The 27,930-nt window shown below is 39.9% G+C and overlaps 1 protein-coding gene across 2 annotated transcripts in view; it reads right to left on the bottom strand.

Moving 5' to 3' along the window:
- SLC7A13 (solute carrier family 7 member 13) overlaps positions 1-27,670 on the bottom strand; it is a 127,147-nt gene extending 99,477 nt beyond the window's left edge. The window contains exons 1-4 of one of the 2 annotated variants that reach the window (XR_008464798.1): positions 26,828-27,670; positions 23,950-24,081; positions 21,922-22,286; positions 20,408-21,193 (exon numbers count right to left, since the gene is read on the bottom strand). Coding sequence is in view for 1 of the 2 variants with exons in the window: in XM_054190955.1 (XP_054046930.1) it covers positions 20,948-21,193; positions 21,922-22,286; positions 23,950-24,081; positions 26,828-27,551 (1,467 nt within the window). In the remaining variant the exon portion in view is untranslated. Of the gene's footprint in view, positions 1-20,375; positions 21,194-21,921; positions 22,287-23,949; positions 24,082-26,827 lie in introns of those variants that run through there. The other variant, XM_054190955.1, reaches the window with a different exon arrangement.
- Positions 27,671-27,930: the final 260 nt, after the last annotated feature.

The raw sequence follows: 27,930 nt of genomic DNA, 5'->3' as shown, positions 1-27,930 counted from the left end.
TCCAGTGAAATACATCCACTGCTTTGATGGATCATAGCATCAATTTAAGAGCACAGTGACAACCCAGCAGTAGAGGATGGGAACTGAAGTATTCCGGTTTCACATCAAACGACAGAAAGATTTAAGTAGATTCAGTACATATTGAGAAAGTGGGTACTAGCTGAAAGAACACTGTCAGTCTTGCTAACCACCTAAACAAAATTGCTCTGATTAAAGAAGTTGACATGTGGAGAGGAGTACATTCAATTTTTACTACTTAATCATGTTTCAAATTACAGGTACTTCTGACTGTTTTGTGCAACTCAGCATTGGTCTGGATGATGTGAACCTTCATGAGATGTCTAAAACATTATACCAATGTCTTTAAACACTAAAGGCAAACTACACCTTTGCACATACCAAGGACCAGTTTTTGTCTCTTAGAACAACCACTGTTTCTTTTGGAGAGACAACTCAGACAAGAGCAAGCCAGGATCTTTCTAGGCACGGCAGACTGGCACCTATAACACACTGGCAAGTATCTTCACAAAACATATGGGATTTTTTTGTGCTGCAGTATAAGACTTGAAGTAAAGACCAAAGATTGGGGGTTTGTCTAAGATATCAGCCAGGAGCTTCTTCTGGAGGGTCTGAGTGATGTTCACTTATACTGTATGTTTCACATCAATTTCATGCTGACACCTGATAAAAGAGAGGCTACCAATATGAATTAAAAAAAAACAAGAATAAAAAATACTTTTTTTTTCCTTGTCATTTGTTCTCCTTCTTGTCTCATGCTTTGATCATTTCACTGATTTTCACAGTGCAATACATCTAATAAATATGTCAACTTTTTCTTCAGATTTATCTACCTATTAACATATATATATTTATCTATCTATTAACAGCTTTAAAATATTTAAATTAGTTTTAAACTGATATTACCATTTGATATTATGAATGAGTTACCGAGAAAAAGGAAGTTAGATATGTGATGCAAAACTGTATTTAGCTGATACGAAATGTAAACATGCATTTGGTTTTTAAATTATGACCACAGCTTTTTCATCTTTCAGCTTCAATGGGGGAGGGATTTAGCCCATATTACTTTACAAGGGTTTAGAGTTAAAGAATATGTATGTGTACATAAGGAAATTCTTGATATTTGATTGATGTGATGTTAAAATACAATAGCTTTGATTTCCTGCGGTGCAAAGCAGTTGATATAATTGCCTTTCATTAATTTCTGGACTTTGAAGCTGAATTTACCAAATCTTTTACTCTTCCTGTTATAATTCTACCAAACCCAATGTATCTATCTTTCCCAGGTGTCCTTCTACTGGGGAAAACTTGCTTCAGTTATAAGCAAGAAATATTTGAAGTCCAGGAGTCAGCACCATCACAAGCGAAATAAGAATCTGGCCAAACTCATGAAAATAAAATCAAATAGTCTCCTGCTTCTATCATATTCACATTTTCACATGAATTACACTCCAAGCCCACAATCTTTTTTAACACTTAGGTTTGCTGAATCCAGTCTTTTGCTCTGGATAATGATACTGTAGATGAATCCAAGAAAAGCACTGCAATTATAGTTATTCTTGCAAAAAAGATTAGAACCACTTAGGTATGAAATAGACAATTTCAGAGCAGAAATTCTTTATAATTGCAAACAGAAGTAGATGGAGAAGGTGGCTACTGAGCAAATTCAAAAGCCTGCGGAGGGCAGGGTCTCTGCTGCCTGCACAACCTCAGCTATTGCCTGCCCTGGGTGTAGGGGCTGGTTTGGAAGAGGATAGAATCATAGAATTGCCTAGGTTGGAAGGGGCATTTCAGATCATTGAGTCCAACCAACTGACAAGAACCATCACTAAACCATATTGCTGAGCATTATGTCTACCCGTCTTTTAAATATCTCCAGGCATGGTGAGTCCACCACTTCCCTGGGCAGCCTGTTCCAATGCTTGATAACCCTTTCAGTGTAAAAATTTTTCCTAATATCTAATCCAAAACTCCCCTGGCTCAACTTGAGGCCGTTTCCTCTTGTCCTATCGCCTGTTACTTGGGAGAAGAGACCAACCCCCACCTGGCTACAACCTCCTTTCAGGTAGTTGTAGAGAGCGACAAGGTCTCCCCTCAGCCTCCTCTTCTCCAGGCTGAACAACCCCAGTTCCCTCAGCCACTCCTCAGAAGACTTGTGCTCACCAGCTTCATTGCCCTTCTCTGGACATGCTCCAGCACCTTAATGTCTTTTTTGTGGTGAGGGGCCCAAAACTGGGCACAGTACTTGAGGTGGGGCCTCACCAGTGCCGAGTACAGGGGGACGATCACTTCCCTAGTCCTGCTGGCCACACTATTCCTGATAGAGGCCAGGATGCTCTTGGCCTTCTTGTCCCATCTTGGGATGAAGGGCAGCTCCCAGCCCTGCCCTCACTTTGCAATGGGGGTTGATGAACTGCATGCTGCCAAGGGCTGGGAGGAGACACCCTCTCAGTGGAGAAGGTAACACATATTCCTGAGGGGAGACACACACACCTTCTCCCTCCCTGGAGCTCTGTGAGTCCAGCACACCTCCATGCTCTGTCACTTTATGGTTGTCACCTACCACCCCCTGAAATCTCCTCTTGCCCTGAACGGTGCCGCCTGCAGAGGTGAAGGACAAAGTCATTTACACCACGGGGCAGAACTTCCATATTGTCTATGATACTACATGACTGTGAGCTGGCTCTGGGGAGAAAGCCCACTTTGAAGTTGAAATTGCTTTGAGCACCATGGTCTTTAATGGCCCACATTGGGCAGCTTTTCCTCTTGCTTAAACTTACTGTAAATTTAAATTAACCCTGCTTAAATTGCAGTCACATAAGTAAATGATTAATCAGACTTAATGAATCTCTATTTGAAGTTGCTTCTGAAGAGGTTTCAGAGTGCATCATCAAATTGCAAACCTTTTTTGTTCTGGGAGTTTTTGTGTTAAGTAAAGAATACCGAATGGTGTCATATGCAAGCCTCAGACCTTGGGAATTTATTACCAATAGAGAAAGCAAAGGCGGATCAGGAGTTTTCAGATACAAAAAAAAAAAAAAAAAAAAAAAAAAACCAGACAAAAAAACCCAATAAAAATCAGATACGGTATCTAGCTTGATTTACTGAGGTTTTGCACTGTAAGCACGGACTGCAGTCATATAGAATTAGACTAGAAAATAAACCCAAGACTCAAAGTTTTCATTTGCATTAAAAAAATGGCGTTACCAAGAATACAGTTATTATTTCCTCCTTTGTCATAGCTGGCACTGTGCAACATAGTAAACTCATGCACATTTCAGAGAAGTGCAGTGGGTATGGCATACTGAGAGTCTTTGTGCCTACTTCGAACTCAGGGCTCCGCACTGAGTATGAACCTACTGTTCCTCAGCTCCTTTAATGTGTGGCCAGATTCGGAAACTTTCTCATCTTCCACTTCTTCTCTGAAGGGGGCATCTTAGACAGAAGTAAGGTATGGATTTGCACTGCAAAACCTGATCGCAATTTTACCAACTGTATAGCAGAGAGAGATGTTTTGTTCTTAGGAAGCCAGTAATTGGTAGGAAATGCACAGGACTCCAAACATACTAATTCCACATCCTATTAATTTATCTCTGAAAACATTCAAAGCAGCTTCTTCATGTGTCTAGTAATAGAAATTCATTGTCTCTCTGAGAATTCTGCCTTTCTTCAGATACTCCTATCAAGAGTCACCAGGTTCTCTAAAACTTGTTATGTATTCACAGTTTCATAACGAGAGAAATTGCTTTTGGTGGTTCTGTCTTCTTATTAAGGTCAGAGATTATATAGGAGATTACATATTTGTCCCCAAAGAGAAAGTGATTTATAGCCTTTGCCAGTGAGGTGTAAAAAGCTGGAATATATTTTCTTTCTTCTTTCCAATCCAAAGTATTAGAGGAGAGTTTTAAAAAGTGATACTGGATCTGTGGACATGAACAATATTTAACCATTAACAGCAATATAATAATACTACTACACTACAGACCTTCTATATGACAGACTCAGCTTTTCACAACCGAAATGCAAAGCTAATAATGCCCTTTTTGCTCTTCTCTGGGGGTCTTCTTTTTCTTTTGAAATGTTAGTTTTCAAGATGGCATTTTTAAAGCAAAATGTCAGTTCTTGAAGTAGTTACGAATAAGTTGTAACCTATTTATTTCTTTAAATTCTAGCATTGTTCCATAGTCTATGTTGCACATTAACAGCAAGCACATGTGCAGGCATATTAGGTGGAGAAGGCATGACCTGGAAACAGACTGCTACCTGATGAGGGAGTAAAAGGTGTAGAAGGACAGCTGACCCATCCATACTAACAACCCTTGAGGACCTAAGAGATGGCTATATGTTCAAGGCCAGGCTGGATGGGGCTTTGAGCAGCCTGGTCTAGTGGGAGGTGTTCCTGCCCATGGCAGAGGGGTTGGAACTACATGATCTTTAAGGTCCCTTCCAACCCAAACCCTTCTATGATTCTGTGATTCTATAACTACAGTCTGTCAGGGAAGGGACATGAGCACCAGTGGGCCCACTAGGCTCTCTCTGGACAGACAGCCCCACACCATGACGTGATGCTCAGTGCCGGCACCAGGAAGGCACAAACTCACAGTAGTTTCTGGCTGCCTTGTAAGCCAAACACATTGAATTAAGTTGCTCACATTAGCAAAAAAGTTAAAGCACCTGCAGGAAAAGTATACACGTGGGAGGGCAAGAGCCATGAACACCCCCACACATGACAGAAGCTGCAAAATGGGATAAAGGTGCATTTCACAGTTGCTACAGGGATTAATCTCATCCCACAATTAGTGGGACATCAAATGGAAAGTTCCTTAAGAACTTTAATGGCTTTTGATCCCGGCCACATAGAGGAAAAAACTGTGGGACTCTGTAAATCCTGATTCAGCTTTTGTTTAGTATGCTCGAAGAGTATGGCTTCATATGCTCGAGTTAATTGAAAGCACATAATGTCTCCAAGTTGCCTTTTTAAATTGGCTCTGCTACTTTTATTTAGAAGTTTTCACTGAAAAGCAAAGGAAAAACTGTCTCGCCATTGTATTGATAACACAAAAGAAATCACTTTCATAGTGCTGAAGGGGACTATAGCTGATGTAAAAATTGAAGCATGTACTGACCTTAGGAAGAACACTGTCATTTTCAGTATCAGAAACACAGTGTCCCCCAAAAATCTTTTTCGGCCACAGAAAAGCTGTCACCAACTATTCTGAAGCCCTTCCTCTAACTTAATAGAGCTCATAAGCTAAAAGTCTGTTCACGGAAGGGGAAACTTTGCTGATTGTGAACAACAATACTCATAATATAGCAAAAAGGCTAAAGAGATTTCTTTTCTTTTTTTTTACTTGCCTGCAGGAGAGGTTTCAGGAGGATTAAGACAGTGAATCCCTATTCCAAATTGCCTGTTCCTCACTCATAATATCCCCAATGAACTTTATTATAAAGTCATCTCACATCTTCCCATTCACACCACTGGAATTATGAGGTGGACTGGTGTTAACAGGACAAAACTGGTCTTTCTGTGGAGGATTTAGAAAGCCATGTATCATAGTCTTTTGGACTTAATTAAATTCAGGAGAAAAGAAGTATGAATATTGTAAAAGTGATTTTCAGAAGAATCCAAAACATATATATCAGACAACTGTATTGGACCACCAAAGGATATTCTAGCTCCTGGTGTCCGACCTCCAATGCTGGCCAGTGGCAAATGCTTAATAAAAAATATAAAAAGGAGAGCAAGCATGTTATGAATATTTTCCCAGGGTACCTCCTCAGCCTCTAGCAATCTGTAGCACTAGCACTTACTAAAATTGAGATACTACTTCTAATAATCCACAATGGATTTTTCTTTGTTAATTTTCCCAATTGTTTTTCTGAATCCTGGTAATATTCCATCCTCCATAAATTCCAGCGGCGAGAAATTCCACAGATTAACTATTCATTGTGTGAAAAACACCTTCATTTTTGCTTCCGCTGCCAACCTATAATATAATTTGATATCTAGGAGCTATTGTCTTGAAAGATACAGAGGAAAAAAATGTTCCCTGTCTACTTTGTCTATGCCATTCATGGTTTTACAAACGTCCTTTTGCATTTACACTCAATCGTCTCTTTTCCAGGCTGATGAATTCTAAACTGCTTAGTATCTATGACTAGTAAGGAGTCAGTCTTTGTTTACCCTTACAAGCCTTGTATCTTTTCTCCTCTTAGTATGTCCTTCTGAAACAGGACTGAAACTGCACATACTGTTTTTTAATTTACAAAAGGACATCATGCTGTGCTCTGTTTTGTTCTCTATTTCTTTTCTGATCATTCCTCCAGAATGGTATTTGCTTCATTCTTTTACTGCTGCTGGGCTTGGAGCTGTTATTTTCATCAAAAGGACCTGCTTCAACCCCAAGGTCACTTTCTGAAGCCTGCTCATATCCTGTCGTTTCCCAACATTTTAAAATAAGGATGATTTTTTTACAGTCTGCATCATTTTATTATTCTCATTGTATAGAAGGCAAACTACATACTGGACTCCTTTATGAAGACCGTGGCCAGAAGACCAAGGAAAGCTGCTTGCCTGTCTTCTCAGCTCCGGGGTCCAGTTTGAAGCTCCCCAGTTTAAGAGGGCTGAGAATGGGGCAAAGCAGGGGAGGGCTGTCAAGGGGCTGAGAGCACCATGAGAAGGAGCTGCAGGAGCTGGGCAAAGAGGAGATGCTGCAAGAGCAACCTGCAGCTACTTGAAAGGGAGTCGCAAAGGTGACAAAGCCAACAGCTCCTCTGTAGTGGCAAACGATACCAAAAGGGGCCACACATTGCAGCACGAGAGACTGAGGTTGGACAAGAGGAAAAACTTTTACACTGGGAATGTAGTGCAGGTTACCCCGAAAGGCTGTGAAATCTCCATCCTTGGAAATTTTCAAGATTTGGCTAGACAGGCACAGTGGGTTTGGTCTAGTGTTGGTAATAATCCCTTCATGAGCAGCAGGTCGGACCTGATTGGACTGCATGAGGTTCTCCCAAAGAACGTTGTGAGTCTGTGATTGAATGACTTCACAGTTTTTACATTGTGTACGATATTTGCTGATCTGTTTCTTGAGTTAATGGTGTAGCAAAGCCATCTGAATATCTTAATGAGCATTTAGCTTAATTAGATGTCTTCAGTTCTGCATTCTGGCTTTAAAAAGACAAATCCCTGAGTTTTAGAGTATCGTAGAAGCAGCAATGAAAAATCCCGCTGGAATTCCGTATTATTTCATACAGCTCGCTCAGTTGCAGTAAAAATTTGCTTGAATTGACAGTGATTCATTCCTAAGATTTCACATCTTTAAAAAATATTCATGTTAGAGCATTTGTGTCTTTTCATCTTCAAAAAAGAAGAGAGAGCTCTTAAAAGAAAGTGTGTCTTTAGCACTCAGCCACTGGAATTGATCAGCTTGACTCAAACAATGTGATTCAGACAACCAGTCAGGCAGACCAAGGGATCCCGATCCCCTTTGTTGGCTGATTCAGTGCATTACAAGCATGGGAGACACTGAAGACTTTGAAACCCTCAGGGAGAGATGAAATGGGAGTAAAAAAGTCTCAAATGTTTTAAATATTAGAATATTTTTCCATCAGCTCTTTCCCAAGAGTTTATATTGCATTTAATAAGGTTCATGGACTCATGATTTAAAAATAGCTGTCTTCTTTCAATAATAAAGAAAAGGGACAGTAATATATCAGGTTTATTTCCAGTAATCAGACTTCACAATCAGTTTTATTCTGTCTTATTCACAATATAAAATTTATTTTTCTGTCTTCTTGCTGCTTTTATTCTAATTCCCATTGCAGCGAAGAAGTGACTAGCAAAGCGTTTCTATCATAAATTCAAGTGTGAGTGCAAAAAACCCTTGTTCTGGTTTATATCAGTGAAAAACAACTTCTCCAAACATTGATGTGAAGAAAGCAAATTTTACAGAAAATACTGCAAAGTGCATGTTTGAAGATAACTACGTTAAAGTTTGTAAGACACATTTAATGTGTGCAGCTTTATGAATATACAACCAAAAATGTTTCGTAAGTATAAAACTGGCTATATTATATTAAGGACAAAGTAAAGATTTTACTGACCAGGACAGCAAAATATTTTTCAAGGAAAATGTCCACAATATAGGCCCTGTGCCTGTTTGCTTGGAATAGCACTTCACTCCTAGGATCATAATTCATTGTCAATAATGCAGTAAATATTCTTACTGTCTGAATTTTTTCAGTTCCTTTCTTGGTTTCTTTTTTCACACTAATTTCCAAAGTTCTTACAAATTCAAGAAGAGCAAAAAATTGATCATACTAATGTTTTGACTGAGCACGGTATATTTCATTATCTGACTTGATTATTATACCCTTTAAAATTAGGTTCGTGGTGTGAATAAAAGCAGGAGAAAATTCAAAATTCATTTATTAAATACATTGCAATGTTTGCTTAAAATTAGCTGTTTACCAGACAGTTCACTTGCCAGATATATATGGGAAATGCAAAAGCGGTGCAGATAGGAACAAGACAAAATAACTTAAAAACGAAAATAAAAACATATGATGCTATTCTATTGTGACCTTGGACTCAAGGACTTCATTCAGATAAAAGCAAATACTTCATAAGTACATAATAAGTGGCACTGGCAAGAAGAAAAACTTTAGTGACATGTTATGCTTTCATACTTTTGCAAAATGCAGGAAAGCTATTGCAAAATGATGCATCTAAATGATAAATCCTGCTGTTTCTCAGGTAATAGAGGTGGAAATGGCCCTCAACATAATTTTCGCTAGTTTAAGCTTTACTCTAATTGCGTTATCTCACATAGCAGTGAGATGGTGTGGAAGCCCATGCCGGCATACCTTGGCAGCCAAGGATTCGATTAAGGAGGGGGAAACACTATCTCTGCACACATTGAAAGAGCAAAAAACAACTGCCTGCTTTGTTTCTTGTCAAGCGAATGAGCCAGTAATGTGGAGATTTAACAGGACAGTCATCTCACCCACAGTCCCTGGAAAGGGTCTTTTCTCCACCTCCTTCACCCCTTTAAAAAACACATTCTGATGGGAGGCAGCAGTTACCAGCCACACGAATCAAGCCTGGCCCCTTCTACAGGACAGCATCACACCTTCAAGGGTGACGCTGATGATAGAGACGCGGACAAAGGCTAGGAAAGCCCTGGCAAACATGCGGCAAGCGTTTCTGGACCAGAAACGACAGAGCAGGAAAGCAGGTGCAGGCTGGAGGCTGAGGGACCGTAAAGGGAGAGCTCCAGCCTCCGGCGCTGCCAGGGCAGCGGCCTTGGGACTGACCTAGGAGAGAGCACGGGGCCATCTGAGCCACACCGAAGATTTCTGCTCCATTCTCTCCTCCAAAATACCCCGTACGCAGCGACAGGGCGTGGATGATGCAAAACTAGTGAATTTGGCTTTTTCCCTGTGTGTCAGTAGCAGCGGCAGCTCCCTTGGCAGCAGGTTTCCCGCTGGTTTGCAGAAATGAAGCACCTGCAACGGGGGCTTAAGGGACTAAAGGGACACCAAATTCTGCGGGAAAGGAAAGCTCAGTTAAAGCTGCTGCTCTGATTCCAACTCAGGCTGCTGAAACAGTAGGACAGGCGACAGGAAAAAGAAAAAGGGCTCATTCCTGCTTTTTCGTCGTGTCGATCGGTGTGTTTGTGTCACAGGCTTTCAGTTTGTCTGAGAATCCCACGCTGTCCTGCAGTCCCCTTGTTTTGGGAACACATGCACAATGTTTGAAAACTCCCGTTATTTATCCAGAAGAGCCGATTACAGCAGCTATTGGTTGCATGAGGATGTCAAAGAACAGTGGTGGAGTAATAAATACGGTGGCAGTTACTGCGGGTCTTCAGTGAAAAGAAGAGATGTTACATGCAAGTACAGTAAGAGGAAAAGAAAGCTGAAAATTCTAAAAAAAATACACTAAGAAAAAAATTCAAGAGACAAATTCTGGTGTCAAAAGAGACTACTGCAATAAGTTAATTTTAAACAATGTCATTTGGATTACTAGAGTATGAAGGGACAAATGCTCTTTTTTAATACGTGAAAATGTTCTAAATGATGCATTTTAATAAACTTAAAGAAAATGTTTTAGAAACTTAAGAAAAACATCCTCAAAGGATCTTCAAGGAGTTAAAATGTAGGCAGGCTGTTCTTAAATGCATTAACATTTATGTGGAATGAAAGTTCAAACAAGACCCTTCCATTCTATCTATGATTCAAACCAATAAAGAAGTAAAACCCTGCTGGGTTCACGGGAGCCTATCCATTGGTTCCACTGGGATTTCACTCCAGCAAGCCTCAGATATAGTCCTACTTTAATTTAAAGTTGGATTTGCAAACTCAAATCAGTACTTTTTTATCTGAGGAAGATTTCTTATACTGTGCTGAAACAAGATAAATGCTGCTTTCCTGCCTGTCTCACAGTTTTTCACTTTTTATGTGCTTCAGATCAGCTCACAGGCAGCTGCTCACTGATCAGCATCACTCTGTGGTTACCAGCAGGTTTATTTCTGCCTGTTCCTCTGCCAGATCCCTGATCTCTGTTCTGTACTGTTGGCTTACACTAAATTCACCTTACCCCAGCTTGGGTCTGGGGCAGAAAAGCCTTCTGGCTCCAAGGGACTCAACCTGTCCACCTGTTTGACTACCTCAGCTAGTTTCAGGTCGCAATCAGGGAAATGATGTTTCTTATAACAAATGCACAGAGGATGGGGTCAGACACTGCGGCTGCAGTCACTTATCTAGGGCTGCTGGTTCCTGACACTGGTCCCAGGAAACCCCCTCTCAGAGGGCTTCACTGCCATCTCAGCACCCTCACACAAAGTCCCAGACAAGGAAGATGCAAGTACCGATACCCACCCTGCCTTCAGGCTGAAGTGGCTGGAAAGGTAAGGGGAGCTTGGAGAAGTAGCAAATTTGTCCTTTACACCTATATTAAGTAAATTCATTGACTTTAAGGATACATACGTGTTTTTCTGGATTACTGTTAGCGCACTTGGAAAGCACAGCTAAAGGCTGCAAGACTAACATCTAAATGAGTGAGCTTTCCAACCAGTCAAGTGTGGGATGAGACAGGGAGAGAGGCATCTCTGTCCCCAGTGCCATTTAAAAGGAAGAGTGATTCTCCTTTCCACCTTCACCTTGCTGTTGCTGGATTTCTTTGAAGAAAGACCTTCAGCATTTAATTGAAGACCGTTATGTTAACCATGGATGAAGGGAGATGCTTCCACTAGACCAGACACAAAGGGAACTGTGACCTGAGACATACCCTTGTCTTTGACAGTTGCTGCTGACACCTCCTACCTGAATGTGCTGGTTTAGGCAGATCAGTCAAAGGTGGCCAAGTTGCACCATTAAGCACGCAGACACTATTGTGGCAGGTTCCTGATACGAGGCAGGTCCTGCTACGAGGCGGAAAAGGACTTGGGGGTACTCATGGATGAAAAGCTGGACATGAGCCAACAATGCGCGTTTGCAGCCTAGAAGGCCAATCGCATCCTGGGCTGCATCAAAAGAACCGTGGCCAGCAGATCCAGAGAGGTAATTCTCCCCCTCTACTCTGCTCTCGTGAGACCCCACCTGGAGTACTGTGTCCAGCTCTGGAGCCCTCAGCACAAGAAGGACCTGTTGGAGCGGGTCCAGAGGAGGGCCACGAAGATGATAGAGGAACGGAGCACCTCTCCTATGAAGACAAGCTGAGAGAGTTGGGGTTGTTCAGCCTGGAGAAAAGAAGGCTCCGGGGACACTTTATATACTTCCAGTACCTGAAGGGGGCCTACAAGAAAGCTGGGGAGGGGCTGTTTGCAAGGACATGTAGCGATAGGACGAGGGACAATGGTTTTAAACTAGAGCAGGGTGGGTTTAGATTAGACATTAGGAAGAAGTTCTTTACAATGAGGGTGGTGAGACACTGGAACAGGTTGTCCAGAGAGGTGGCCGAGGCCCCATCCCTGGAGACATTCAAGGCCAGGCTTGATGAGGCTCTGAGCAACCTGATCTAGTTGAAGATGTCCCTGATTACTGCAGGGGGGCTGGACTAGATGACCTTTAAAGGTCCCTTCCAACCTAACCGATTCTACGATTCTGTGATTCTATGATTTAAAACTTTTTTGGGCATCTCCACATGATGGTGAGATCTCAACAGACCTTTCCAAAAACCCACATCCTAGGTCTGCATTACCTGATCAAGATTTTCAGAAGAAATACTGTGACATGATCAAGGACTGGATGCATTTCACCTAACTTCACCAGTTAAGGTTATGAACCTGATACCAGCTTTATAATGCCTTTGCCACTTAAGCATAGGAATCATTCTGTCTAACATCTGGCCAGTATTGTTATGCATGCAAGTTCTGAAAACAAAGAGCAAAACCAAAATGAGTCCTTAATTTAGGCCTCAAATTACGTGTCTGATTTAGAAGAGTTGAAGAAGAACTACAAGTTGCCAAGCATTTTAGGAAATGAGGACTTGTGAGGCTGAAAGATCAATTAAAAATCTGATCTTTACGTTCTCTTTTTTTGCCTTACGGAAAAGCCTTGTCTCTAGGGGTTAGTGTTGATATTGATTATATATAAAATCCCAAAGATTAATTACGGTCATATTGATGATGCCCTAAATACCAATTCTTCTGTTTGTGCAGGTTTTTAAAAGGCTGTAAAGCTGAAGTTAGTAAGGCAGAAGTTAGTACTAAGCAGGGAATGTGTCAGTGGGTTGCAGCTCCAGAGAGTATTTAGTACTTCCTCCAACCAAAAGATCAGCATTATCTCGATTACAGGAAGAAGGCTAAAAAGAGCCCATATCAAAATACCTGGATGCCACAAAAAGGATCAAGAAGCAGCAGAGTTTTTCCTCAAAGTATACAAAGCCAAATTTTTGCAAGCACAATCGGCTACCACAAATGCAATGCACTCTTCTATTGCACTGGGAAAGGGATTATGAACTACGTACAGGATCCCCCAAGTTAAATGTAATAGTAACAATGCAAAAGGCTTATACTTTTTTAAGGTAATTGATTCAGTTTTACTTTATGTTTCAATTGTAAAAACAGGAATTACTCAAAGCTCCCACATGCTAAATGGATTAAAACCCATTAAATCACAAAATGTAATTGTGAACAAAGATGCATCCTCAAACAGTTGCATTCCTAGTGGAGTCCCTCATGCATCAACTTTTGGCCTTAGGCTCTTTAAAATATTTTATCTAACCTGGAAAAAAATCCACGAAGCTACCCCTGACATACTTTGGGTCTGACAAAGCTGAGGAAAATCACAGGCAATGAAAAGACAAGCTGCTGCTACAAGGCATGCTGAATAATCTGGACTCAGACACGGAAATACTAATTTCTGTATCATCCATTAAAAACAAGAAATCCAAGTCATGGTTCCAGGACACGGGAGCCTCTCCTGAGAACCCCTGCTTTGAAGCAGATAACAGAAGCCTCGGCAAACAACTAGCTAAGAATAACTCCTTAAAGTGACACTGCAGCCAGACTTGGAATATAATTTATGCAGTCCAAGCACAAATTTCTCAGTTTCACCCTACAAGAACTCTACGTTACATCATTTGACTGCTTCTCGGATATTAAGCCCAGTTTTAGTGTCCTCAGAGAATGCTGATCAAGCTCACTTAAGAGAAAATGAAGAAAGAATCACATAATCAATCTCATTAAATAAACTGAAGAAAATACCTAATTTTAGTGAAGGTTCCCCCTTGTGAACAAGAAAAGTTCTGTAATGACTTGGTCAGGCTAATAGAATCTATACAATGAACAGAAATTCAATAACAGCAAACAAAGAATGAGCTAAAAACAAACCAGAAAGTCGAAGGAGACAAATTCAGAAGGGAAATACTTTTCGCAATGCATTTTTTAAACATCAGAACAATTATCCAGGCTTAAGTATTAGTGGAAACAAAAACTTAATCAACCAGCAGGCGTAAGATAACAGGCAGTAAACTTGCATGGCAACAAAAGCACAGAGGAGATGCCATTTTTGACAGCAAATTTAGAAACTTCTTATGCTTGAGAAAAAGCTGAAGACCACAACTCAGTGTCCTGCATGTTTTCACGTTTGGGTGAATTTTTGAGTATTTCGCATGCCCTTGCTGCAGCAGTTCTGCCGAACTAGTGCAACCACTGTTTGGAACGAGGATAAACCGCAGATCAGAAAGGCATCTTTAAACAAAGACTGAAATACATATGATCAACTGACACCTTTTGGCAGATGTCTTGTTTATCCTCAGCAGTTTTTGAAAGTAAATTCAAAACGATGCCGTAATCTTTTTGGCTTAGAATGAGCTCAAGACCACAAAGTGAAGTGATTAGACAATTGTGAAAAAAAAAATAGAGCTGTCAAAATGCGCTGCATAAGAGAAAATTTTAAACATTGATAGGAATGGCTTTGACAGAAATTTCTGCTGGAAAGTATGTCAAAGGCTGCAACTTAGTTGCTGCGAAAAGGAATGAAGAAGAAATGGGAGAAATAAAAGTTATTCTCATGTTTCCTAAATATATTTTTATTTTTAACAAGGTCTGAATGAACATATTTAGCCTATATATATGTATATACATATATATGTACTTCAAATTTTGTCTGAATTGCTTCAACTTTCAGTTCCAGGATCTTGCTGTATTTTTATCTGCAAAATTAAAAAGCCTATTAGTAATATTTTGCTCTGCATCAATTAAAACAATTTCCATTTGGCTAAGCTAAAATATCCAAGTTCCAGGTATTGTTCGTCGTTGGTTTTGTGTCATTAACTGCCTATTGTTGGAAAGGATTCAGGGAGAAATCACAGCCACTTCTCCCATTGTGAGAGGGAACTGGAACCCGTTCTTCAGAGGAGGTCTAAGCATCGCTGCCAATGAAACACAGATAAGCAGGATCTCAGTGAAGCTCAGTTCAGTTGACCTTTCATGACTCTGGACCACTTCTCATAGCCAGCGGCAACAAAACTGATCTAAGTGTGCTGCCATGAGAAAGGGGACAGTGGCCTTGGCTATTACACGTATGACCGTAACTTTTGCAGAGCACATCGTTTGCTTCTACCCAGCTGATCACAGAATCCTGATTTTTTTGGCTCTGTGCTCTGTCACCTTAATTTTTTTTTTTTTTTTTGCCATTTTCCATTCTAGTCATATATAAACTTTTTCAGCAATAGCTCCATTTTTACAGACCACTGACAGGCACATGAAAGAGGGTCGAATCAAGGTCTGATCTCTGTGGGGCTGCTTTAGAGATCCCTTTTCACAGGTTAAACTGGAATCTCATTTGCCAGTTTCTGAGGAATTTAATGTGTGTCATGTTGATTTTGTCATTTTCCAGATATTTCATAAGACTTTTCTCATCTCATTTCAAAGAAAGAAGTTTGAGTATTATACATCAACATTATTATCCTTTAATCAACTAAAATTACAGAAAATATAATGTGAAGCTGGTTTGATAGGATTATTTTCCATAAACACAAATGAACTCGCATTAATTATGCTACTTTCTTTTAATTCTTTATTAATTCAGTTTTGTATTAGCTGTTCCATTATTTTTCCAAGGATTTATGTCACACTGACAAGCCTGTAATTACTTAGGTCATCTCTTTTAGTCTTTTTAAATATTGGCATGTTAACTTTCTTTTGCTCTCCTGAAACTCCCCCTGTGTTGCAAGAGTTATTGAAAATCAACATTAATAGTCAAGCTCCTCAACGGTGCCTTTAAACCTGTCGGATACAGGTTATCCAAACCTCCTAATTTAAAAATTTTTAATTTCCTGTTCCAAAGCAGAATAGAAACAGCTGCAAAGTTCCTGAAGCACATACAGCTCTTACCCCTCCAAATCAAGCCAGGAAGAACTGGCAGTGCTCGGGGTCCCCCATCACTTGGAAAAAGTCATAGAGGGCAACGACAAGAGTAATTTCTGACTGCAATAGAGAAGAGAAGGTGACAAGCGAATACACTTAGACCTGAAAGTTGTTTAAATACAATTGTTTCTGTTTTAGCAGAGGTGGAAACTGAGATGTGGGGAACCTTAGCAAAGCCCACATAGAGCACGTATCAAACCTAATATAAGAAGCCAGAAGGTCTGAGCCACTCCACACCTAACAGCTACAGGCAGCTCCTCACACACCCTCCCCTGTGGAAACCAGAGGTTCCAACCAAAAATCACCACATCAAAGCACAAACAAAAACGTACAACTGTTTATCATTAGTTGATTTTCTTTTTATTGGAATTACAGTTAACAATAACTCTGAAAAGGGAAGTGAATCAATTAATTGCTGATTTTTTTCATTTCTTCTCTAGAATTAATGGGTTTTGCCTCAGAGTGGATTTTTTTTGTAAAGCAATCAGCACACATGGAGTTAGCATGATGTATAACCACAAGTAATTTTTAAAATAAGACTGATTATCATTTGGACTTCTACATTGTCTTTTTATGGAGATAATGGGGGAAAAAAATAATTAATGCAGACATACAAACAAATACTGTGTTAAGAGCCGAGAAAAACAGCTTGGGAATTGACATGCCAAACTGAGCCAGTACAGTATTAAAAACCAAATATCCACATTTTAAGTTCCTTTGTTGTAAGGTTGGACTTCTGAAACATGCAAGTATGCACGAGCTTAAAAGAATTATGAAGTCAAAGGCAAAAAAATAAATTAAAAATTTAAATAGATGTCTGATACAGTCTAGTACTAAAACAGTCACACTCCTATATAGCATTTTCTGAGATATGTTCAAGTAGGAAGGCAGCTGAGACCAACTAGTGTCACTGAAAACAAGCTATAATGTTAAAATATTGAATTGCTCTTGGCCAGAGTAGCTAATACGAGTTATAAATTTGAATTCTGTTCCTTTATGCTTAGCACTTGGAAATGTGGAATGATCCAGCAACAATGAGAAATCTATATAAATTGAATACTGTATTTGCATCTTTGTGATTTAGCATTCTAAAACACTCAAGGCAAAAGAAAGGCTGCATTAAGAGAAGTTACATATATTCTGCTATTATCTATTATATATATAATATATATTATATATTTGATTATTATGTATTCAGCAGTTAGGCAATACCATCTCTGAGATTGCTTTTATAATGCTAATTCAGCTCAGCTGTGTGAGTCCCTTTCCAAACAGTGGGTCATTTAATGAGGGCCTTATTTTTCAGAGGACCTCTGTCTCACTCAGATCTGGGAATAAATTGACAGTTTGTGTTGAAGAAGACGCTAAACTGAGGCAGCCAATCCCTTATTTGCTGTAGTAATGGAATTTGATGTAGTGAACAAGGTGGCACTTGCAGAAGGTTTGCTGGAGTAAGGAATTTGAATATTGCCCAGAAGAATTCAAACTTTTCTTTCCCTATAAAATTCCAGGGTCATACTGGAATCATTTAAACCATGATTTTTTAAAATGTCATTAAATCTGTTTTCCTCATTTTCTGTACCCCATCTTAAATCCCCGGCTTGATTTGGTGGAATTTTAAACTCTCATAGCTGTAATTTAACATTTCATAGACTGTATGTCTTAAAGGAATTGCAGCTGCCCACAGTTAGTCAGAAGCTGGGTTATAGGATACCTGCTGCTCATCTAAACCAAAGCGACTGTGATAATTTGTCCTTCTTTCCTTTTTTACTATTATTGGAATTTAATTCCAGGAGACTACAGGCACTTGGAATTTATTAATTCTTATGAAAAATCAGGTCCAAGGTACCTCAGCTTAGGCATCCAAAGTTAGTGAACAATTTCGGCATGCTTCCTTTGTTTCCATCTAAAAGATGTGGAAGAACTGAAATCTGTATATAGTGCCCGAATATCCATACAAGGCGTATGTTCACCAATTGCCCAGCTCTTTGCCCTGCTTCCTAAGAAAAAGAACATCCATAGCTGGACCTGAATCTCCATCAATGGCTCTCCGCTGGGGTGCTCGATCTGAATTGAAGGATTGCAGGGAACATCACTGTGTAGGTTGCATAATAAATGCATTTTGTGATGTTCCCTGAACTGGGAAATTAAGCAAAGATGCTACCACTGATGCAGCTCATGAGAGTAAAGACAAATTAGTCGGTGAAGTGCTCAGATGCTGGCATGAGGAACACTCTGGAAAAGTCTGTAAGAAATTAATAATGTCTATCAAAAACAGCATCTGAGCAGAGAGTGACAAACAGTGCAAGGTCACATGTTGAAATGGGAAGAAAATAATAGTGAATTATTTGGGCACCATCCATTCTGTCCAATAAATGAGATAAGGGTGTATTGAAAGAACAGTTTATGATCTGATAGTCAAAGGCCACTGTAAGGTGCTTTCACAGAGGGGGCAGGTTAAGTTTGCACAGGCAGTTTTTATTCTGACCTGTTCTAACTGTTCTCGTCTTTGCTGATCCTTTGGCAATAACCATTGAAACTGTGGGGTATACACTTGCCTGTTTATGTGCCATGTCCTAGATTTTTGTTAGAAGAAAATCTATCTACTTTGAATTATAAAAAAAGATACATAGATGCAATTTATTTCATATTACGTTTCATTGGGACTTTTGAGTTGCCTAATTTGCCGAAACTGTTAAACCTCTAAATTCAAAGTGTGTATCATTATCAGATACATGCTCCAATTACCGAAACATACCCTGACATATTTATTCACCAGGTACCCAACTCCTTATGGAATTCAAGTGTATAAACAAGCTCAAGTACATCTACTGTCAAGAAATTACACATCCAATTGAGCAACGTCCCCACTGTATCTGCTTTTTCTAACCATGTGGTCCACAACACAGTATTACTGTCCCATACACGTTTTTTTTTTCTTATGACTTCCATTTTTACTTACATATTAAAACATAGCTTTAAATAATGACTTGATCAAGGTCAGTTGAAAGTCTGTGGCACTGCCAGGCACAACACCTGCATTTACAAACCCCTTCTTCGTGCTTTTGTCACAGTAAAATTCTCCCTTTCTTTTAATACTCTGCCTAAAATTCACTTCTTAAAATATTACTCCCATAAAATTTTATTGAGTCTTGTGATTTTTTTGAATTTAAATAGCAAGAGCAATGTTTTTCCAATAGCATTATTGGGTGAAATCAAACACTGATTCCCACCTCGCTTTCAGCAGGACCGAGTCTCCAGCTCAGCTGTACTCACTTCACTCCTTACTTGCGTGGACTTTTCTTCTGACAGCATTTTAAAAGGCCTAATTTTACTTCAAATTTTAATTCTGTGTACATCAATAGCTGTGAGAAAGGACACTTTCTTCATGTACTTGTTTTCCTTTGGGGGCTTGTTCCAGCACAAAGTCAAAACTGGCTCCCAGCATTATTGACGGGTACTCTATACTTTCGGTAGCTATGTATAAAGCCTTTATCTATTATTCTGACCTCTACACTTTTGACATATCAGAGAATTGAATCGTCTAGCAAGATTTTTTTCATTCTACTGTGTTATAATACAGTGCTCTGTAAAACTGTTTCTCTCACTAATACAACATCCAGCAACCCAGAATATCACGGTGTAAGAGAGATGTTAGTCTGGAGCCATCTACTGGTGGTATTGCTCAGCTTTAATAGATAGATTTGAAAAATTACTTTACACATGCAATTTTATTGTCATTATAAAAATAACGGCATATATTAATAGATTAATCACCTAAGTATGTGATGGTTCTTGTGGTTTTTGTGTGATGTTCTTTGTTTGTAAGTTTAAATACTCAGTGAAATTAATATGGCCCAATTACCAAAATAAAAAAGAATTTCTCTTGCTTCCATGAACAAAATAAAAATAGGGCGGAGGGAGCTCTCATTTATCAATAACACCGAAAAGAAACCAAGGAATAATGTAATATTAATGATAAAATGTAAAAAAATTAGTAGAGTAATCCACATATCTTTAGTTTTATTGCTGTGGTGAAGAGGATAAATAATTATTACTGCCCTATTTGTTGCTTCATAAGGTTTCACCCTGAATTTGTATGTGTTGTACTAAAATAGCTAAGATGCACCATATACGGTTTGTGGGGGATTAAAAAAGGTCTCAGTCAATTTTATGATGTTCTTCAAAGGTTTTTATTAAAAATAAATTCAGACAAAAAAGGTAGCAGATGAAGAGAAGTATGAAGCCTTTAAAACCAGGAGTTCTAATAAACAAACTACTATAAACTAAAAATAATCCAGACAATTTAGTTTGGAGACCAAAAGTATATTTATATAATGATCATAGAATCATAGAATGGTTCGGGTTGGAAGGGACCTTAAAGATCACCTAGTTCCAACCCCCCTGCCACGGGCAGGGACACCTCCCACTAGACCAGGCTGCTCAAAGCCCTTTGTCATTTGTTGCAGCCTGGCCTCGAACACTTCCAGGGATGGGGCATCCACAACTTCTCTGGGCAATGATCCTATTAAGTATGTATTTAGTCATGTATTATATGATAATATTGATAATTCTTTGTGCTGTAATTTAGCATTATTTCTATTATTGCAATATATGCAACTTTAACTGTGTCATCAGGAGCAAGAGAGAGCATTCTACAGATTTACCAGTTTAAGAGAGATTCTTTGCGCCTATTAAGTATACGTGTATATCTCAATACGTGTATGTATACACACAGACACACAAAAATATATACATATTAATTCATTGTGCTATGTCTGTACATACATATGCATATATGTAGATATACATATACGTGCATGTACATCTACATATACGTGCATATATATACACATATATGTATATACATGTATATATGTATGTAATAGATGTATATTCATCTATATATGTGTATACATACACACACATGCATGCACAAGCATGCGCGCCTATATATCACATCTAACATCTAACTTGTACCTTCTACCATCTCAGTTAAACAAAATCCTCTGTTGGCTGCTGGTTGTACAGGGATTAAAGGTTTGCCATTATTCACATTTGCCCTCAGCAGATCCATCAGCAGGACAGACTTCCAGCAGGAGCTGTAAGTGGCAAGTAATTTTATCAAGAAAGGCAAAACGCAATTTAAAATGTATAAAAGGCAGATAAACAATAAGACTTCCCAGCATAAACAGGAAAGCATAGACATATTGCAGGTTCGGAGACCAGACTATGGGAGCTAAAACTAGGAAGACAGACATTGCCACCATCACAAATGGAATTGGCAGAAAGACCTGCAAGAGAAAGAAAAAAAACAAACATTTTAGGAAATAAACTGACCACCTGTGACTTTATGCCTCATTCATAAAAGTAATAACGCATTCTTTGCCACGCTAGAGTACTGCTTCTCATTCATCTGACCTAAAATTGCCTACAAGATGGGCAATTTTTCTCAAATACTTGTTCAGGCTCCGTCTATTGTCATGGAGGAGGGACAGGAAGGCCCTGAAAACCATTTGTCCACATCTGATATTATGGGCTCCTGAAAGAAACTCAGGGTTGGGGGCCTACAAGAAGCCATGACAACAAGCATACGTTTCTAACCCATCTTTCTGACAGCTAGATTGAGATGAAATTAAACCTATCCTTAACATCTGCGGTCGTGCCAGGAAAGTTGAGAGTAGATGAAGGTTTAAGTGACCAGGAATGGCTAGTCTGGATCCCACACTGTTCTGGTTACTGCTCCATACTGGTATGGTTTCACGTTGTTTGCACATCTCCCCCATTCTGCATATATCCACCTCTTGTTTTGAAGCGCAAGCTCTCTGGGGCAGAGACCATCTGTTTCTTTTTCTTCTACAGTGAGGCAAAGTTTTTGAATAAGGGTCCAAAGATTGTGATTATTACTTGTATTTTATGAGTGACTATCCACTTTTGACTTGCACTTGTTCCATAACTTTTGCATGCTACCCATGACTCAAAAAAAACCTGCAAAAATATTTTATAACTTATTTCCATTTACTTTGTATGGTCGATGTAGATGAGGTTCCCGGTACCGAAGTACGATCAGGCTTGCACAAGTCAATCCAATCATAAGCCAGGCAGAAAATCCAAAGTAATTTGTTAACGTAATAAGGTCAGAGGGGATTATAAAAATGGATGCAATGGTGGTTGAAAAAATCATGGCTGGTGCTGGAGTACAGGTGTGGACATTAAGCATGGATATTAAAACAGGTAAATGTCCTGACTGACTTCCAGCGTAGCTTAATCGACCCAGAGTGAACATGCTGCTGTTGAGGGCACCGAATATTGAGACAGCGACAGAGAGAGGAACGATCCAGGCAACAGAGGGGATCACTCGATCAGCCCAAGTGACTGCCACAGCAACTGCAAGAAAGCAAAGCATTAGTGGTAGCGTAGGCACCGTGTTCCAAATTACTGACAAACTCAACAGAAATGAAACTTAAAATACACGAAATGCCCATTATTTACCAGTAATGCCTGTTTTTTGTTACGGTAGTCAAACATGACTAATCTAATCCTAAGGGGTATTTAATTCAGGAGCTAAAAATGTCGTGAGGGGCTGACAGGAAGAAGGAGTGCTGCCTGCCGGAGCAAGGCGGGTAAACCTGCTGGGGCCAATGCCACGGTAATAGACTGACCAGCAGGAGCAAGCTGCATCTTGCCGCCATGAATCATAAAGGCACATGCGTGGGCAAGGCCATGCAGGGAAAGAAAATGAGCCCATTAGTCCCCGGCGTGACCGCACTGGTGACATGATCTACGGTTAGGAGGAAACTGCCCACATGAGTGCGTGTGACGGGTCAGCGAGCGTGTTATTAATGAGGAGTGGAACTGGGAAAAGTGAAGGATTGTTCCTGAAGAAGAGATATTCAGTATTTCTTGAAATTAGCTATAGCCCATTTTGTAGCAAAGACTAATATTTAGTGAGTTGTTATTTTATAACCAACTGCCGCAACAAAAGTAGGTCTTTTAGTGATCTGCACAGCATAGGAAGTTATTAAAGATTGGGAAAACAACTTCCCCCCCCAAAAAACAGTAGTGAAAGAACAAGAACCGCAGCAATGCATAGCAATGTTTGAAACAAGAGCTACAATTTCAAGGCTGTCTCCTCAGCTGACACAGATAAGCACAGCTCTGCCGGTATGTCTGGAGCTGCTCGTGCCAGCTGGGCAGCTGGAATTCAGGGATGCTCTGGTATTTGCTGCCTCGCTCATTGTAGGATGGATCTGCAGATGTATGCATCTCTCCCAACAGATAGCCTGATAATGGCCAAGAGATAATACAAGGTTGCTGAGTGACAGACACACTGCTCCCATTTATGCTATTGAGCTGTTCTCACAGGAAAAGATCCATCCAAATGAGGTCCGTTTTTTGTCACTCCTGGAGGCAAGGTCTGACAGCTCAGTCTCACTACACTGGTATTTAAAAGGTGCTGTTTGTACAACTGAGGAGAAATACAGCTCCTCTTGCACCTTTTCATGGACAACTGAATGGTGCAGGATCTGAGAATGGCTTTGCATACATTGGACTTTTGTACAGGCTCTTCTAAGGAATCGCAATATTTATCATGAATAATCCCCCCAAACACACCCAAAATGGCTACATTTTTGTGCCCACAGTCTTTTCTATGTTACTTATCATGGTAGACTTGCCCACCTCCTAAAGTAATGGCTTCATCCTGAGACACCATGAGGTAAGGAAGGAAGGAGAAGAGAGGATTAAAACCACAGAAAACAAAGGCCTTCTCTATACCCACTTGATTTCCCAGGTTTTAATATACTTCTGATTTCTTTTTAGACAGTGCAGGTATAAGCCAACATTTTCAACATCTAATAACATCTGTCTGCATTCAGTCCAACCTGTGTCATACAGCAAAATTAAACAAGAATTCTCTGTCAAAACTTAGAATGAAACCCAGACTTCCCAACTGTGAAGTTAGATGAGCAGAAGTAACCCAGTGAATTGGCATCACATGGGTATGCTAATGGACCACACCTTTTTAATTAAAAAAAAATCAAATCCATACCTGAAGAGACAATTTCCTTAGGTGTGAGGACAGTCAGATATGAGATGTTCACCAGTAAGTAAAAAACAATCACTGCCGGAACAGCAGTCATCACAGTTAAGGGGATATTTCTGCTAGGGTTTTTCATCTCCTCTGAAAAATACAATTTGAAAAGATTAATAAAGCAAGCAACACAGCTTCTGCGAGTGCGTTTCAGCAGCGAATCTGCGGAGAACTTGACAAGACCGACAGCAAAGTCCTGCCCAACCGCTAACCATGGCTACATTGCTGTGAGGTTCTACAGTTGTTCTCAAATAGTTTATTATCAAAGAAGTCTAAATAAAATATTTTTCATTTTTTCAAATCTTCTTTCTTATTTACTACTTTTTAACTATCTTGGAAGGAGGGAGAGATAGAGACCTGATAGACTGGTAAAAAAAAATAATGATAAAAGGACTGATAATTAGATTAGATACTAGAAAGGCATTCTTTACTGTGTGGGTGGTGAGGCACTGGAACAGGTTGCCCAGAGAAGTTGTAGATGCCCCATCCCTGGAAGTGTTCAAGGCCAGGCTGGATGGGGCTTTGAGCAACCCAGTCTAGTGGGAGGTGTCCCTGCCCATGGCAGGGGGGTTAGAACTGGATGATCTTTATGGTCCCTTCCAACCTGAACCATTCTATGATTCCATAACTTTTATCCTATTTTACAAATATTTGACTTAGATTAGAAAATTGATTCACTAAGAACTTTTCAAGTAGCCATACTTTTAAGTCACAAGCTTGAACATCAGACTCTACAGTGAGTTTATGTATCCTTACATCACCTCATGAGTCCTGATCTGAAACTTTCTGAGTGTTTTTTCCTATTTCTGCACAAAACCTTTCTCCTTGCAGTTCCATCAGGAAATACAGAAAATGGAAGGGGATGAGACTGAAGGTAGTGACAGAAAAGCAGTAATGCAGTGCCTTTAAAAGAGGGCCATTCCCAGATGGGTTCTGCTGTTGATCACCTTTTCCAGGGCAAAGCTGGCGGAGGAAAACTGTTTAGCGCCAAGCCTGGCATCAAACTTTGCATCTGAACAACTGAGGCACTGGCACACATTCCTGACCATGTGACAGTCCCAGCAAAAGATGGAGCCGGTTTCCAGAACACTAATAATTCATCCTCATCTCAGTCAAAAAGGGTCTTTTTCCTCCCTTTCACTCCTTCAACCCTTTCCTCTCGCTCCCTCTCCCCTTCCCACTTCCCTCAGCATTTACAAAAGGCTTCCTGAGTATCACCAACCAATAACTCACAAGGGGGGAGAAGTGAAAAGTCAAATGTGCAGCTTACCCAAGCTTTTTTTAGGAGACAGAAATCTCTTGTCTCCCTCAAATATAATTTGTCTCCTGCCCAAAACATCAGCTTTGAGCCCGCCCCAGCACCGGCTGTAGCACACAGAGCCAGAGGGACTGAATGAGCACAACAGTGAAACTCAGATACGGACTACTGGAGAATTTGGGATTTATTTCAAATGTGAGAAATACACTTGGTAATTTCGAGCCCAGAAGAGCACAATCACCAAAACTGCCAATTTAAATTTGTCTTTCCATTTGTTTTGTTGCTCATTACAGTCCTGCCGTCCAGCTGGCACCTGATGCGTTAGCTGAAGTTCACAGGAATTAAGTTATTGCTGAAGAATAGGAAATTCAGTTCAGAAGAGGACTATTGCATAGGTTGTGTCTGCCTAAACAGCTGTGCTGCCCAGTGTATGGTATTTATTATTGCTGCAAACTGAGCAGAAACTAAATTAATATTTTACCAATTTTTTTTTTTTTTCTTGGGCTCACAAAGCTAAATGTTTGCCTTTAAGGAAGTCCTAAAGTTTCAAAATTATACTTTGCTGATTTATATCCCCTTTTTTGTTGCAGCATATTGTCAACACTGGAATAGCTGGATTGTAATAAGAGTCATTTTTTTCAACATTAACCCAATTTTCACACTGTTCTTACCATTGAACTTTGTCTTATGCATTTCACACATTTGATGTATTTAATGTTTTACATGTGATAGAGGTCAATGGATAGAGTTAAAGATATAAAGGCAACATCGATTTGCTTACAGCTTAATTCTATAAATCTGATTATACTATAAAATACTATTCATTTAACTCGTGACGTGCATAATTAATGTTGTGAACATTATCGCTGCAGCTTTCATGAAAAACTGCTCTATTTATTACTACCACGTGTGTCATCAGACACAGAACAGGATACATAAATAGATATTCAAAAAGGTTTTGAATGTTCAAAATTGAGCACAAGTTATATGCAAGGATTTATGCCGTTTTCCTTAGATTCCTCTTCAACTTCTGTGAAGAATCTATTTTCCCAAGGAAGTGACTACTGACCATCCTATATATCCTGTGCAATTACGGTATCTTAACAGAATCCAAATGCATTTGTCCATGTACAAACGAGCTGGGTAATCTCAGAGAAGGTACAGATATTTAAATACAAAATAATCAATTATCTTTTTGGATTTGGTCCTTACTGTGCACATAGTTTGGCATGGATAGCAATCCTTTTCTAAAAATGCACGAACACGGACACTGAAAAAGACAAAATGCAAATTTTTAAGGTGTGAAAAAATCTGTTTATGCATGACATTTTAAATGAACTATTTTGATTTCTCTCGTACTCCTTTGGAAATGTCAGGCTGATTCTGTAGACTGCACAAGAAGAAGAAACTTCCCTAGAGAGGAACAGCATCTCTTCTACCAGCCCCAACAAACACAGGACCCACGTAAAACGTGACAGACCTTACGGTCTTGAAGGAAAGACAAGTTCTACTAAGATGAGCTGAGGAACGTAAGAATGGCGACTGCAGAACAAAATCTAAAGAAGTGGAGTGAGATACCTGCCATATAATTGAGGGACCACCAACCACCATACGCGTACAGTCCTTGGAAGAAGGCTTCGGCAACCTGTGATGCATTGGGGATCTCTGAGCTGAACGCGTCTTCAAACCTGGCCAGACTCTCCTTTCTCCTGCCAACAAGGAGAACTATGCCTCCGACAGCGATGACAGACAAGGCTATCATCTTCAGCAGGGTGAAAACTGTCTGCACCCAGGCAGACATTTTGACACTGCGGCCATTCAAAATCCCCAGGGACCAGAGAACAGCCAAGGCCAAGCATTTCTTCAGCGTTTCTGGGGCAGGGCAAATGCCATAGAAGGGCTGGGTGGCGTATTCAGCAAACAGCAAGGCTCGAGCAGCATTTGATGCTGGCTTGGTAAATGTTGATGTCCAGATAAAGACGAAGGCAGGCAGGGATCCAAGGCCTCTTTTAATGTGGCTGTATTCTCCTCCAGAGAAAGGCAGAGCGGTTCCCAGCTCCGCATAGCAGAGGGAACCCATCAGAGAAACCAGTCCAGACGCGGTCCAGATCGTTAGTGCAATGCCAACGTTGAGTAAGGAATGCTTTAACACCCCCGTGGGAGACACAAAGATCCCTGCCCCGACAATTGATCCTATAATAAAACTTACCCCATCAAAATAACCGATATTTCTTTTCAGTTGCATGTTGTCATTTTCTTTTCTTTTCCCAACTTTGGGATTGTCGCTCTTTCCTTTTCCCATTTTTTCTGTTTTTTCACAGCAGATTATATGGCTTCCAAGGCTAGATTACATGTATTTCCCTTTCACTTTGTTGTCAGCAGACTGTCACAGCCCTACTTGCTGGTGAAATGTTATGGGAAGCCTGGCTTAATCATTCAGAAAAGAGCATACTTTGTGTGAAGATGATTAACCAACTACTTCAAGAAACACTGGCAAATCATATACATGTTGGTTTAATATGTACTTCAGAAATTATTAAGGTCTGGAGGTATTTTTAAAGAAACCGGCATAAGAAATAATGTGCAGTAAACGCTCATTTCTTGGTTGATCTTCAACAACAGATTTCAAATCTTTTATGTATTTCTTCAGATGTGGTTTGAGGTAAAACAGAACCAATTTT

Source organism: Rissa tridactyla, chromosome 2 (genome assembly GCF_028500815.1).
Source record: "Rissa tridactyla isolate bRisTri1 chromosome 2, bRisTri1.patW.cur.20221130, whole genome shotgun sequence".
Lineage (NCBI taxonomy): Eukaryota > Metazoa > Chordata > Aves > Charadriiformes > Laridae > Rissa > Rissa tridactyla.
Note: the sequence above shows the minus strand (reverse complement) of the source record. Positions and strands in the feature narration are given on the sequence as shown.